The sequence below is a fragment of the Podarcis gaigeae genome (genome assembly GCF_964106915.1).
Source record: "Podarcis gaigeae genome assembly, chromosome: 14".
Taxonomy (NCBI): domain Eukaryota; kingdom Metazoa; phylum Chordata; class Lepidosauria; order Squamata; family Lacertidae; genus Podarcis; species Podarcis gaigeae.
In genome coordinates this window covers 2,228,963-2,245,033 of record NC_139690.1, presented here as the reverse complement: position 1 = coordinate 2,245,033, position 16,071 = coordinate 2,228,963, and the positions used below count along the sequence as shown (strand labels likewise).

The 16,071-nt window shown below is 43.8% G+C and overlaps 1 protein-coding gene across 9 annotated transcripts in view; it reads left to right on the top strand.

The window, feature by feature from the left end:
• LRRC49 (leucine rich repeat containing 49) overlaps positions 1 to 16,071 on the top strand; it is a 103,388-nt gene that overhangs the window by 32,266 nt on the left and 55,051 nt on the right. For all 9 annotated transcript variants that reach the window (XM_083712197.1, XM_083712192.1, XM_083712191.1 and 6 more), the window contains 4 exons: positions 1,445 to 1,506; positions 5,662 to 5,809; positions 9,326 to 9,409; positions 10,403 to 10,557. In XM_083712197.1, coding sequence (XP_083568323.1) covers positions 1,445 to 1,506; positions 5,662 to 5,809; positions 9,326 to 9,409; positions 10,403 to 10,557 — 449 coding nt within the window. The remainder of the gene's footprint in view (positions 1 to 1,444; positions 1,507 to 5,661; positions 5,810 to 9,325; positions 9,410 to 10,402; positions 10,558 to 16,071) is intronic.

The following is a 16,071-nucleotide window of genomic DNA, read 5'->3' as shown; positions in this document are numbered from 1 at the left end:
CTGTTAGAATCTACCTTTTGCTACATTAGCCATCTAGACTGTGCGCTCAGGACAATTGTTTAAGAAGCAACTAATCCTTGTTATGTTGAGCATAGACCTTGTGGTGGTGAGAATGAAACATCTGCATGACAAAATGAGTCTTGCTTTTCACATTGTGTTGGGAAGGGGTTTTTGTGTGTTCCAGAAAATCAACAATCTTGCCTATCATGATGTGGGTGAGAAACACCATGGACTGGCCCATATCATGACCCACATATTTGTCCCGCTCCTGAAAGCCAAGGAGACCCCTTGGTTATTGTTTTTGTATGTTACTATGTTATACATTTTTGTGTTTTTATATTGTAAACTGCCCTGTGATCCTTGGATGAAGGGTGGTATAGAAATTTAATAAATCATCGTTATCATTATCAACATTATCTTGGTGTATTTGTATCCACTCATTGCAAGTTGGAGAGTTGCCTAACCCACTGAAATAATCAGTTTGGTGGTGGCAATGGCAAAAATAAACGTCTCTGACTCATGCAAGAATTGGATGGATTGTTAATGTGATATTGTTGTTGTTATTAATAGTAATAATTATACAGTGGTACCTTGGGTTAAGTACTTAATTCATTCTGGAGGTCTGTTCTTAACCTGAAACTGTTCTTGACCTGAAGCACCACTTTAGCCAATGGGGCCTCCTGATGCCGCCACGCGGCTGGAGCACAATTTCTGTTCTCATCCTGAAGCAAAGTTCTTAACCCGAGGTAATACATCTGGGTTAGCAGAGTCTGTAACCTGAAGCATATGTAACCTGAAGTGTATGTAACCCGAGGTACCACTGTAATAATAATAATAATAATAATAATATATACCTTCCCTGTGTTCCCACAAAGGCTGTGCATTACAAACTGATAACCATTTTGTGAGATCTGGAGTGCATTTCTGTGTTGTCTGTGGTGGGACTCCAACTCGTTAAGCTACTTGAGGAAGCAGGGAAATGTCTGCAGAGCACATTTCAGTATTGCTTGCTGCTGGTTGGACAGCTGCATGCATGAGTTAGCACTTTGATGCTTTAGACAACAGCATGACTACAAAATTGGATTTTATTTTGCTTGCCGTTTCATAGCGGTCTGCTTTCCCCTGCAGCTGAAACCCTGAGTCAGCACCTCAGTTCCTTTTTTGAGAAGCTCAAAAAGAGGCCAGCATCTACTGCCACTGCGTCTCCCCTCTCTTTTGCTCAACACTTTCTGTTGCAAGCAGTCCAGCTTATTTTCCAAGAGGATCTATGCACCACAGAGGGATGGAGCCGCGTGTTCAACATCAGTTGGCACTGCAGCAAGGTTACAGTAAATTGCAGTAGGCATGTTTCATCCTCCAGAGAAGCAAGAGCGTGTAGAGCATGCTGCCCTTCAGATGCTGAATTTGGTCTTTTCTCTCTCTCTCTCTCTCTCTCTCCTTCTAGAAAGATGTGGATACTTTGCCCTGCCTCCAACGCCTCTTCCTCAGCTTTAACAATATATCTCGGTAAGCAGAAACTGCTGGTGGGCGGGGAGAGAATCCGTTTGCTCTCTCAGTGCCTCACTTATTACCACTATCCATTTAAAATTAAATATTTGCCAGTGGTTACTTTTGTCTGACTGGTAGACAAATGATACAGTATATGGAGAAAGAGAACAACTATGAACCCAAAATTTAGCAAAACATTTAATCTTTTTTTCTAAGTGCACAGAGAAGAAATGTTTCTCTTCTGTTTTAAAATATGTCATTACCATACTTAAGCAGAAAGCCCGGATATTGATACTGCAGAGTCAATGTTAATCTGAATTAGTTTGTGAATCACTATTATTCTCATTATTTTAAAAATGCCCTAACTGGGTTTAGATTATACAGCCTGTTATATTTGCTCCAGACTGTCATGTAAACTGATGTCTCTTTAATTGAAGTTACAGGCTTCCATTTGTGCAGGTCATTGAGCATCCTTTTTTTAGTTACTAAGATGCAGCTTGTTCCTTTCTATGCTACGCTTCAACCTAGTTATGAAATCAGGAGTAAAACACCTTTTTTTAAAAAAATAAGAGCTGCATTTTCTGAATCTTATTCTCCCCACCCCCTCCTTTATTCTGTTTTTATATAATTTTGGCTGCAGCATTTAATTAAGCCTGTTTTCAAAATTAGCAAATGTATTCTTTCCTGGATGCACTTCCCCCTTGATCACAATTTAGTATGTCTAACATCCTTTCTCAGAGGCAATTACGTGTTGCAGCGATTCTTCACTGCAGGATATTCAGCCTGGGATTGCAGCAATTACTCACACATTGGGAGGGTGGGGGAGGCAGGCAAGGGGTTTTAATTGCTCTCAGTGGAATTTAACCACGTGGAACTACTGCTGTTTGTTTTATTGTGCTTATGTTCTGGAGAAGTGGAATGGGGAAGTGAACTAATTGAAATAAGTGAAAATGGTAACTCTTTTGTTGTGAAAGTGTTGCTTGTTGGCTGCAGTTTAAACTGTGGAAGGATATGTGCCACTTGCTGGGTAAGGTTTTCAGTACTTAGGAGTTTATGAATTGCAACAGTGCTGAGAACCTAAACTTCACATTCAGTGCATATCCTTCCATAGATTGGATTTGGCAGCATTATTTAGACATGAACACAGCCATCTACCAACACTCCAGCTTAATCTGCCCTGCCCTCCTTTATGGTTTGGATTGTTTCACTTTGAATGATACACAAATCCTAGCCTGATTTAACTTTTTTGGAGGGGGGAGTGTTTGGCTGGGCTCAGCAGTTGAAAGACTGCAGAGGTATATTGCTCTGCCTTTAGGATGTACGGTAAACCCTGCAGTCAGTGAGAATTACTTTCTGCTCAGTGTAACTGAACATCATTTTTCCAGTGTCCCAGTTTCTCTCAAGCAAAGTTCCGCTGTGATGGTGGTAGTTTTGTACTTGGGGAAGAGAGACTGTGAATTAGAAAAAAGAAAACTGCAATGTCTAGACTGGGGCTGAACTTAAATGGCCCTTTCCTGAGTATGCTAACTGTTTCTTGTGCTGTGAAGTTGGAGGGGGTCATTCTCCTGTGATGTCACGCTGGACTCAGGAGGGTTTAGCTCTTCCAAATGCTCTAAGGCAGGGATGCAGTCCCCTCACAGGAAACTGTTTCATCAGCTCTGTTCACGGAAGTAACCCAAGTTATGTTCTTGCTGTTTGCTTGCCATTCTGTTGTCACATGCAAAACTTATGGTACTTTCTAGGCGAATCATTTTTGAGATAGCCATGATGTTTATCACTCTTAGTGCTTAAATAAAAAGTGATGGTTCATTAATATTATGTTTTTCTTTAAAGTAGAAGCTTAAGTTCTTGACACTTCAAATAGAGATGTAATAATTGAGGGTGTGTATATGAGGGAAGAGGAGTTGTACCTCTGGCCATGCTCCTTCTGGGTTAGTTTGTCCAGGTAAATGTGTACATCAGAAAGAGGGAATCTTCTTTCCAACAGAGGTCCTCCCCCCATCTTTCCTTCTCTGTGACTAGCCCTCTCTTGTATTCCTTCAGTATTCCCCGTTGGTATTTCCCCCATTTATCTTTGTTTCTATCTCTCTGTATCTCTAGGCTTTCATGCGTTATTTCTCCTCCTACTTGTGAGCCTATGTACCACAGGAGAGCACCTGAAGTAGTGAAGGTTCCACCTCAGGCTGCACAATTGCTGTCACTTATGGCATTGTTTTTGTGTATAAAGCAGTATTTTTAAAGCAGGGATTATGCACTAAGAATGGCAGCATTTTTAAAGATATGTTGCAGACCTGCTTAAGTTGAAACTCCAGGGAAGGCACAACCAGGGCTGACTGCCCTCTGCCCCAGCCTTGGGTACCTTGCGAGGGCAACCCTGCCTCTTCCTGCTCACCTGGTGAAGCCGGGGGAGGCCAGCCAGGCTGCTGCTGGAACAGTGTCAGAAGGGGAAAGGAAGGTGCAGGTGAAAGAGGTAATCCCTACTGAGGCAGTAGAAAAAGAACAGAAAGTGAGCTGGGTGGCTCCTCCCCCATCAGCAGGAAGAGGAAGGGGGGCAGAGGCAAGAGGGGGGTCACAGCCCTCTCTCCACTTATGGGGGGAAATCACGGGAAGGTCTAGGATCCCTCAGGGAAGATGTAGCAGGTGTTTAATACACTCAACCCTAGCTTTTAAGGTCAAGTGTATTCATTTATATTAGATTAATATTTTATTTCTCTGCAAAAGTTAATCTAGCACAACAGAGGAGAAAAAAGCATTTATATTTTGTGTAGCTGAGAGAGATCCAGGAAAGTTGCTTCTTCTGAAGAGCTATTGTATTTTTATGTTGTGACCCGCCCTGAGATCGGCAGATGAAGGGCAGCATACACATTTCAACAGCAACAACAATTAATATAAATTATTGATAAAAGTAACTGAAGGTCATTTCTGCTGTTACTTCTATATATTTCATAAATTTTATACACTGATTGTAAAAACAACAACCCTCAAAGCGGTTTTCAAAAAAATAATAAAATCATCAGTAAAAAGAACTGACAATGATTTTAAAAGTTCAAGAAAATTAAAACCAACAATAAACTAAAAACAGATAGAAACCTATAACTAAAAACTGATGTGTGTTTTAAATACCTTATTTTTGTCTCTGCAAGCTGGCCATCTGTTTGGGGAAATTAGATAGAGGATTTGCACTGGAATTTGATGCCCGGGAGCAGTAAATAATGGACTTCATCCCCAATTTACCATTTGGCATTGGGCCTCATCCCCCGAGCCACTGCACCTGGAGGACCTCTGGGTTCCCGCTTAAATCATCAACAACAGCCGCCATTCCTGCATGCCTGAGGGTGTGTCCCCCTCCCTTGCCACAGTGGGACCAGCAAACAGGCCAGAAGGGTTGCAGTTAAATCCCCTCTGAATCAGGGGTCTCACATACGTATCTCTTTGGCCATTGCACCCTTCTGCCATTATCTGAGCCCCTGCCATTACTTGCACTCGTTCATTGTTGAGACTTTGTATTTTGTTCAGTTCAGGATCCTATTGCATGGGAGAGCCCTATGCTACCCCCCGCCCCGCCCCCCGCCCCCCGCCGCTGCATTGGTGTTGTTGGGCAAATTTAACATTGGGAGAATGGGAAAGACAAGCTTGCGGGTCCAGGAGAAAGAAGCAGAGGTGCAGAGGAAACATGTAACCTTTTTGATATATTTCCTTTTTTTAAAAAAGGGCAACTGAAACAGCCAGCCCTCTCATGAGCATATTTCATTCCCAACTGCATTGGTGCTTTGTTTATTGGTCACTCAGTCATGATAAACATTTGAGTGATTGAAACCATGACAGTGATAGATGTAACTGATATGACATCCCTCAGGAGCAGATCTGGATATAACCCAATTCACACATTTCAAGCCTTTACAACAGAAAACCAGTGAATATTGTGAAAGTTAACTGAAACATCCCATTAAGTTTGAAAGTCACATAAAACCATATATGTCAAAAAAACCTTAACCAGTTATTGCAAAAATTCACCTTTCTCTATTTGATGGGGGGAATAGTATTGTTACTGCTTACTTTTAATTAGTGGAATGATATCAATAATGGTTATTGTAAGGTTAATAGTAATAGAAATTGATGGTTGTATGTTTGAGATCCGTGACTTGTGTTCCATTCCTTTTTCTTTTCACCTAGTTTTGATGACATCTTGTGCCTTGCCGATTCTGCATCCCTTTCAGACATCACCCTAGATGGCAACCCGATAGCGCAAGAGGCGTTTTACAAGCATACTGTTCTCCACCATATGATGCAGCTCCGACAGCTGGATATGAAGAAGATCACAGTAAGAGAAACTCTGTGGGGAAAACTCTGTGATGGGGAAAAACCTTGAAATAAGCAAGGAGTTTTATTTAACCAGACTATTCACAGTGTCAGCAGGTTTTGTGTCAGTATGAGTTTCCTCTTCCATAAGATCATTCTCTGAGGCTCATCTCTGGGTATTGGCTCTTTCAGAATTTAGGCAGGTAGAGCTGGAGAGAGTGGTCTCCCCCTCCCAAATTATGGAATCCCCTTCCCATAAGTAAGCACTGGGAACTTTAGTTAAGATGCATCTTCTCTTCACCGTTGTTAAGTTTGCATTTTATATTCAGCATTTTAATTTTACTGGTATTTTTGTTGAAAGCCACTCTGAAGTAGAAAGCCAACATATAACATACAGATATTATAAATGAGCACAAGCAGCAGTCCCAATTGCATGGTAAGCTGTTTTTGAAACCAGCCTTTGTGTACAGTAAACCCACAACTCACACACATTTAACTTGTGCTCATTCAGCTTAACACATATGGCAAAAAATATAAATATATAAATATAAAAAAATAGAAAGGGGCTGAGTTCTGGGGGAAATGGTGTTGGCAATCCCACCCACCATTGAACCCAATCCCTGTTTAAATTGTGATCTTATTGTACTGCATAAAGACACAAGAATACAAATAGCCCCCACAGAAAGAGACAAATGAATGAAAGAAAAACTCCCTCCCATGTCAAGAATATAAACACCTCACCATTAAGGCATTAAGAGAGAGAGACAGCCTGTTCTCCTGGACTGGAATTAATATAAGAGGAAGGAACTAGTCTTCCTAGAACCCATCACTTCTTATTTCACTTTGGGTTAGGCTACTTCATTGGGTAAGTTTGACAGAGAAAGCTTCCTGTCATACCACCTTTGGAGGGGCAGATTGTTGATCACTTTTCCAGAGAAAGGTTATCTCCATTTGCTCAGCTATGAGAAGATGGATCATTAACCATTTGGAGAGGATGGCTTTATTTGCTCCCCAGAAGAGAAATAATAGGTCCACTTCAACTTTACAGTGAAAGAAATGACTCTGAAAGTTAGTAGCTGTCTTACATTCCCTCCAAAGATGTTTGTATGAACCTTGCACCAAACAATTCCTCCACCCCAAAAGTATGATGCAGCTAAACAGGCTTTACTTTGAACCAATGGCTCTTTTAGCAGCCTATTTAACAGCTTAGTTAAAAATGTTGGAAATGCCAACATTACTATAATTACCATCTCTCAACAGGCATCCTTACAACTGCTGCAAATAAATAAATAGAATGAAAATGTCAGAATAGGTATGTCCTGAATAAATTTGACAGCAAGGATTTTCTTTTTTAAACAAACCACCTGCTGAATACTCTCATTGCATTTAATATGCAGGGTCTATCTGGCCATACAGATTTTCTTCTTTCTAGAACTTTCTCTTAATAAAAATATATTTTGAGGCTTTTTATTAAAACATCCAAGATGTATATAAATGAATAAAATAAATCTAAAATTAAGAGTCACAAGATACTTGCATTGGAGAACCTTTTAATATATTTTATGGTAACATAATTTTTATTCATTCATGGTTGCATTGAGATATATATATTTCTGAATGTATTAACAAATTTGTGTCAAAGTGTATATACCAAAACTTACAATTATTACAGATATGAAATTATGTATAGTATTGTCTAATGCTTAGATTGGTGACCATAAGTAAAAGGTACTTTATATCAATAACAATTAGAATTTATAAAAATTTATAAATTTTTATAAATTTTTAATTTATAAATTATAAGGGAGGGGGAAGGTGGAAAATTGAAATATGCCCTTCATGCACGCGCAACTGTGCTGTATACTATTAGTACTGTTCTACCATAACTGTCACACCAGACTGCATTAAAATTGTCAGGTTTCTTTTGGCCTCTTGCTACTTCCAATTTTTGTGTCAGTTTTTCCAATAATGGAAGATGGTCGATGATCTCGGTAGACAAGGAACAGAGGGAAAAGCTGTTTCCTAGTTCTGCTGGATCTCTCAGTTCTTTTGATACCGTGGCTTTTGATACCATTGACCATGGTATTCTTCTGGGGAAGCCAGCTGGGGGCAATGTTATGCCGTGGTTCCGCTCCTTCCTCCTGGGCTGTGTCCAGAAAGTGGTGTTGCGGGATGAGTCTTCAGACCCCTCGGCTCTTACGTGGGGTGCCTCAGAACTCTGTCCTGCCGCCCCCTGCTTTTTAACATCTATATGTAGCCTCTGAGAGAGATCATCAGGGGGTTTGGGCTGGGTGTTCATATGTATACGGATGATACCAACTCTACCTTTTATTTAAATCGGAACCTGTTAAGGCAGTAAACATCCTGTGTGAGCATCTGGAGGCTGTTGGAAGTTGGGTTGCAGTCAGTGGATTGAGGTTGCATCCTGACAAGACAGAAGTACTGTTTCTGGGGACACGGGGCAGGCAGGTGTGGGGGACTCTCTGGTCCTGAATGGGGTAACTGTGCCACTGAAGGACCAGGTGCGCAGCCTGGGAGTCATTTTGGACTCACAGCTGCCCATGGAGGCACAGGTCAGTTCTATATCCGGGGCAGCTGTCTACCAGCTCCATCTGGTACGCAGGCTAAGACCCAACCTGCCTGGGCACTGTCTTGCGAAAGTGGTGCATGCTCTAGTTGTCTCTTGCTTGGACTACTGCAATGTGCTCTGTGTGGGGCTACCTTTGAAGATGACCTGGAAACTTCAACTAATCCAGAATGCGGCAGCTAGACTGGTGACTGGGATTGGCTGCCTAGACCATATAACACTGGTCCTAAAGGATCTTTGCTGGCTCCCAATACATTTCTTAGCACCATCCAAAGCATTGGTGCTGACATTTAAAGCCCTAAACGGTCTTGGCCCAGTATCCCTGAAGGAGCGTCTCCACCCCCATCGCTCAGCCTGGACACGGAGGCCCAGCTCCAAGGGCCTTCTGGTGGTTCCCTCACTATGTAGTGAGATAGTGGCACCCTCCCACTGGAATGCCCTCCTATCAGTTGTCAAGGAGATAAGTAACTATACAACCTTTAGACGGCATCTGAAGGCAGCCATGTATAGGGAAGTTTTTAATGTTTAATGTTTTATTATGTTTTTATATATTCTGGAAGCTGCCCAGAGTGGCTGGGGCAATCCAGTCAGATGGGCAGGGTATACATATTTTTATTATTGTTATTAAGAACCTTTTAATATTTGATTTCATTGTGAGCATTGCTTTGTTACTTGGAAAATATGGGAATGCTTGGACTTCTTTTAATTGAATTACACAGTCTACCCAGTAGGGATACTTTGGGTTTGTTTCTTTGTTTTTTGCTTAGCAGCTGGACACACTGTTCTGTGGAACTTGAAAGCTTGTTCATGACTTCAGTGTTTTTACAAAATCCAGTATGACTTCCCTGTTACCTTTAGATTCCCTACCCTGCTATGGACTGACTCCTTGCAAAGTTTGACTAGTACCATCGTGAGTCTCACCGCACAGTGCTCTGTTTTATTTTAACCCAGGAAGAAGAAAGGCGCATGGCATCTGTTGCCTTACGAAAAGAGGAAGAGAAGAGGCGTGAAAGCCACAAGCAGACCTTACTGAAGGTACCAAGCGGTGGCCTTCGTGTGATGCAAATGGAAGAGAACCGGGCCCTTCCCTCCCTTCACTTATCCCACCCCCCTGGTAGCTGCGTCTCCTTGTTATGGCTGCTCCTTCCCTGCTGGAAACAAACCACATGGCATCCTCCATCGCAGGGGAAGAATGATCAGTGGTAAAGCGCCTGCTCTTCTTGCAGAAGGTCCCAGGTTCAATCCACTGCATCTCTAGGTTGGGCTGGGAGAGAATCCTGTCTGAAATCCTGGAGAGGTACTTCCAGCACTGAGCTCGATGGACCAGTGATCTGACTCCATATAAGGCAGCTTCCTATGTTCCTATAAAGTGTTCCTATAAAGTTCCTATGTTCCCTCTTGGAAGGTCGCATAACCCACCCAGGCACATACCCGTCCAAGGCATGGGACATCCTGTTTTTGGGTTCCATGCTCTTGTGCAGGTCGTGTGACTCATGCGGGGGCATGGCCTGGAAGACGCGGCCTGGCTTTGCTCTGGGACATGTTGGAGGGTATGGCGGAACCAGTCACATAACAGAAATGACCACAGAGATATCAACATTTGAAAATGTAGGGGGTCCATGGCTTGGCTTTTGAAAAACGGGTTCCACAGAACTTGGCCAACTGGGAACTCCTGCTATAGAGTATTTGATCTAGTCTGCCCATGCTTCCTACTGTCTTACCTATAAGAACACAAGAGCCTCTCTGGAACAGGCCATGGCATCCTACTTCTCACAGGCTTATGGGGAGCCCACAAACTACCCAGCAACTGTCACTGAGGGTCTAGCAGCCTCTGATTGTAGGGGGTCTATCTTAGTTAAAAGCCACCGATGGAATAATCGGTGTTGAGAGCAAACAGATAGCCAACTGAAATCAACATAATTTTCTGATTGCTGTAATTCCATTTCTTTGATCTTAGTTTCCAGAATGCCGTTTTGTTTTACTTTAGCAAACTCTTTTCTCAAACTGTATATTTGTATATCATTTCAGGAAAAGAAACGATTAACCATTAGCAATATTGCCCATCAGTGGGAGAGCCAACAGAACCGCTCTGCCCACCTGCCTTGCAGCCAAGAAAACAACGAAGACAACGAATCTTCTCAGAACAGCAGGAGTACTCCATATGTATTTCCCGAGGAAACCAGGTATGGAGGCCTTGTTTTCCTGGCCAACAAGGGCTACGCAGCCTCTTAGAGCCGCCCAGGCAGGAAGTCCCCATGAGCAGCTGGAAAGTTCCTCCTCCTCTTCTTCTCTGTGTTTCTCTAATTTCATTTCCTGCCATCCCAAACAGACAGCTTGCTATTCATTCTCTTTAAGGTCTGATTTTTCCCTTGTCTCACTCATAGCTTCTGAATTGCTCTCTTCCCTGCTATTATATTCATCAAATCAACAAATAAAAATCCTTCACTTTAATTCTCTTTCTTCCGCTGCCCCGCTACCTCCTCCCCTTTTTCCGGCTCTAGCAGCCAAAATCAAACAGTCAGCTGGACTTCAGTGTCTTCTTGGGGGAAGAATCCAGAAAATCCACAATGAAGTGGGAAAGGCCCAACAGCAGCCTCAGTCATGAGGCATGGGATCTTGTACTGGGGAGAGGGGGCAACAAACAACCCAAAATTGGAGGTGAAACCCTGGGGCATCTTGCTTAGAGTTTAATCCTGCCCCCCTCTCCTGCAGATTGCCATGTGGAGATGGAGCAGAGAGGGAATCAAGAGTCACATGCTTCCCTCCCCATGTTACCATGGGAGATGGTCTTTCTCTATTACTGAAGTGGGATGTGATTCTGCCATTGGCCACTAGAGGCCCTCAGAGAACCACATGTGGAACCTTGGTTTCTGGTTCCTGGCTGGAGGAAGTTTGGTAATCCTCTCTCTCTCTCTCTCTCTCTCTCTCTCTCTCTCTCTCTCTCTCAATATTATTACATGCCCTATTACTCCCTCTAAATTTTGTCATTCAACATTAATTATGGAATGTGGGATAAAAGTACTGCCTGAGGCATTATGCAACTGGATGGTCAAATTCCTCTTAAAATGAATGGAGGAGATTTGTTAGCAGTGGGGAGGGTGGGTGGGAGCACTAGGTTTGTCAAAGACTTTGCCCCCCAGCAGAAAGTTTCCATTACACTGATGTATATTACAGAGTGGTGTTCTGTGTGTGTAATTTGGGTTGTTTCATCAGTTTGAAACATCTTTCAAAGGTTTAGGCAACATTAATGTGCGTCTTTGTGCATTCTCCAGTATTAGTGATCCTTTGGAATTGGAGTTTAGGCTTTTTGTGACTCTTTGATTCAGCTTGTTTTGGACATCCCCGTCTTCCTGTTGTTTATAAAGGTAGTGGCGGAATTTAAATAATCAGAGGTCCACAAAAAGTATGAGGAGAAATATACACCTTTGGTCTTTTGCTAAAGTAAACCAGAAATTCTCTATAAATGTTCAGAGTACCAGGGATTTTAGGGTATTTTTCATTTGCTGTTCTATGTTTGTGCATTTTAAAATTCCATTTGCAATAGGAATTAAAGGGTTAAGCTATTGTAATGTATCAAGAATTTTCTTCTTCTTTATTTAGGGAAAGTTATATTGTCTTCTGGTGTGAAGTCCTCAAGGCGGCTCACTTTCTCCCCCCCTCCTTCTCTATAAACTACACTAAAATAAACACACAGACCCCAAAAGAAATCTGCAATAAAACCCTAAAAATAGGAACAGCAAATGACAGCTAGGAAAAGGAGCTTATAATTATAAGATAAAATTGAGTAAAATGATCTTGTGATTAAGAGAATAGCTGAAGGCTATACCGTCCAACTTGCCACAGTCTTCCACCATTCCACACACCTGCAGTCTCTCCCCAAATTCATCCACACAATTCAAAAGCACTGTCTGCTATAAGCAGTGATTTGTGTTTTCCAGAAAATGTTGAACTGGACAATTTCTCTGTGCAAATTAGGTTAATTCACTTCAGAAAAGTTAACTTAAAACAGAAAATGTTTAGTTTGCATGCCATAGAGTAGGGGTCGGCAAACTACGGCCCGGGGGCTGGATGCGGCCCAGCAGGCTCGTAAATCCGGTCCCCAGACCCTGCCGCCTGCTCGGTCAGTCCCTGCCCTGAGCTAAACCGGCGTGGCATTTCCTTGAAAATAAGCCGCAGGCGCCTGGCCTGACTTCCGCAACACTGGCATGGCTTCGGTTTGGCTCCAGGAAGCTCCTGCAGCCAATCCAAAGCCACAGACGCCTCTGGGCAGGAGGTGAGGCTGGTGCGGTTTCAGATTGGCTGCAGGAAGTTCCTTGTTGTCCATGCGCTGAGGTAAACCTGGCACGGCCATGGGTGGAGAGGCTGGCGGGTGGGCAGCAAGTCTGGGCCGCACCATGGGCATTGTGACAGGTGCTTCGTGAGGCTTTAGCCAGAGCTTGGCACCCAGCTCAGCGCTGCTGCCTGGCGCTCCACATGCATAGCCTGCCCGCCATCCTGGCCTTGGACGATGGTCCTCAGTGCGTGGTGCACGCCGCCTGGGAGCTCTGCGGTGACAGCCGATGGAGCAGCTGCTGCTCGTCAACAACACTGGAAAAGAGAGGACTGAGAGGAGATAGGATAGCCATCTTCAAATATCTCAAGGGCTGTCACATAGAAGAGGGAACAAGCTTGTTTTCTCCTTTTCTGGGAGGAGGATAGGATCCTAACCAATGGATTCTGACTAAACATTCGGAAGAGCTTTCTGACTGTTTGACAGTGGAACGGTCTCCCTCGGGAGGTTGTGGACTTTCCTTCCTTGGAGATTTTGAAGGAGAGGTTGGACGGCCATCTGTCATGGATGCTTTAGCTGAAATTCCTGCATTGCAGGGGGTTGGACTAGATGTCCCCTGGGGATCCCTTCCAGCTCTTCAGTTCCTTGATTCTATACTTTCATAGATGGTAGGAATTCATCTTCAGAAATACCAGTGAAGTTCTGCTGAAAGTGTTCCCTTGATCCATCCAGCAGCCACCTGGATGTTGCTGGACTCCAGCTCCCTTCATCCCTGGCCATTGGCGTTGCTTCCTGGGGTGATGGGGGTGGTGAGCCCACCAACATCTGGAGGGAAGCTGCAAGAAAGCGTAAGTGTGCTGTATTTTAAATTTGTGATTTTAGTATTTGGCTTTAAAAAGTATTACAGTGGTACCTCGGGTTACAGACACTTCAGGTTACAGACCCCTCTAACCCTGAAATAGTGCTTCAGGTTAAGAACTTGGCTTCAGGATAAGAACAGAAATCGTGCTCCAGCGGCGTGGCAGCAGCGGGAGGCCCCATTAGCTAAAGTGGTACCTCAGGTTAAGAACAGTTTCAGGTTAAGAATGGACTTCCAGAACGAATTAAGTTCTTAACCCGAGGTACCACTGTAATAGTTAGAGGAGTATATGATCCCCCAGTTTTCCAAAATAATGTTTTTTCATTGGTATTTAAGTCCAGATTTTTTCCCTCTCTCCCTTCCCCATTGGCAGCATGTTTTCAAAATATACAGTGATTTTAATAAGATCAAACAAACAAACGGATAATGCAAAATCAGCTGAATGAAGCTGTTAATTATTTGTGCATGAATAGACTTCATAAACACAGGCTCCTCTGAACAGCTCTCCACAAATTGAACCGTCTGCTTCCCTGGTTGACGCCTGCACCTGTGTTATTTTAACAGAAACTGTTCTTTAACTGTTACTTTGTTGATGATTCATAAGATAATTTCTGGAATTATTTTGGGTTATTTTTCTCATATAGCTTTGAGTATGCCTGCCAAAGCCAATAATTGTAATTTATTTAAGCTTTTTTAAAAAGAAAAAAACATGAGACAAAAAAATCTTTGAACTAATGGCACCAGTGCTTCCTTTAGGATTATTAAATGGAAACTTTGTGAGACTGGAATTCTTGCTGACATAAAGGTGAGGCAGAAATGTCTGAACTCCTTTCCATAAGTTCATACATGGGGATGGCAAGATCCTCCTTGCGGGACAGCTCAAATGCAATGCTGGCTCCGTCTTAATCCTGGCTGAGAAACGGGGGACCCCTCTTGATGATGTGCCCTGCCTTGCTGCAGAACATGAGAGAAGCAGGGCGGGGTAGTGGTGAGAGTGTCGGACTCGGACCTTGGAGACAGGGGTTCCAATCCTCACTTGGCCATGCAGCCCACTGGGTCACCTTGGGCCAGTCCCTGCCTCTCAGCCTAACCTACTTCATAGGGTTGTTGTGGGGATTAAACAAGGAGGGAGAACTATGTACGCCACCTTGAGCTCGTGGGTGGAAAAGGTGAGCTAGATATGCAAATAAATAAAAAAGAACATAAGAAGCGTCCACAGGATCAGACCACGAATGCATCTTTTCCAGCAGCCTACTTGACAGGGTCCACAGCTTTATGTTGGCAGGAAATCTGCAAGCAGGTATTCAATGGCACCCTGCCTCTGAAAGATAATAATAATAATAATAATAATAATAATAATAATAATAATAATAATAATTTTTTATTTATACCCCGCCCTCCCCAGCCAAGGCCGGGCTCAGAGCGGCTTACAAGCAATAATAAAAACAAGATGAATGATTACAAACTTAAAAACAAAAATAAAACGCAACAATTAAAATAATGGAACATTAAAATATTAAAATGTAGCCTCATCGCAGGAGGAGAAGGAAAAGAAGGGGAAAAAAGAGAGAGGGGGGGGGAGGGAGGGAATCAAACTGGCTCCAAGCCAAAGGCCAGGCGGAACAACTCTGTCTTACAGGCCCTGCGGAAAGAAATCAGATCCTGCAGGGCCCTGGTCTCATGAGGCAGAGCGTTCCACCAGGCCGGAGCCAGAGTTGAAAAGGCCCTGGCTCTGGTCGAAGCCAATCTAACTTCCTTAGGGCCCGGGACCACTAGGGTGTTGTTATTTATGGATCTTGAGGCTCTCCGTGGGGCATACCAGGAGAGGCGGTCCCGGAGGTACGAGGGTCCTAGGCCGTGAAGGGCTTTAAAGGTCAAAAGCAGCACCTTAAATCTGACCCTGTACTCCACCGGGAGCCAGTGCAGCTTGAAAAGCACTGGGTGAATATACTCCCATGGCAGAGACCCCGTGAGGAGCCTCGCTGCAGCATTCTGTACCCGCTGGAGTTTCTGGGACAGCTTCAAGGGCAGCCCCGCGTAGAGCGAATTACAGTAGTCAAGCCTGGAGATGACCGTCGCATGGATCACTGTGGCCAAGTCAGGGCGGGAAAGGTAAGGGACCAACTGCTTTATGCGGCGAAGGTGGAAAAATGTCGCCTTGGCTGTTGCTGTAACCTGCGCCTCCATGGAAAGGGAGGCGTCAAGGATTACACCCAAACTCTTAACGGAAGGCAATGGCACTAATTGGGCCCCCGCAAGAGAAGGGAGTTGGTCCCTCATCCCCATGCCATCCCGACCTAGCCATAGGACCTCTGTCTTCGAAGGATTTAGTTTCAATCGGCTCCCACGAAACCATCCAGCCACAGCTTCCAAGCATCTGGTCAATGTGTTTGGGGCCGAGTCGGTGTGGCCATCCATCAGCAGATAGAGCTGAGTGTCATCAGCATATTGGTGACAGCCCAGCCCAAAGCTCCGGATAATCTGGGCAAGGGGGCGCATAAAGATGTTAAAAAGCATCGGGGAGAGAATTACGCCCTGCGGCACTCCACACACCAAGGAGTGGCGCGA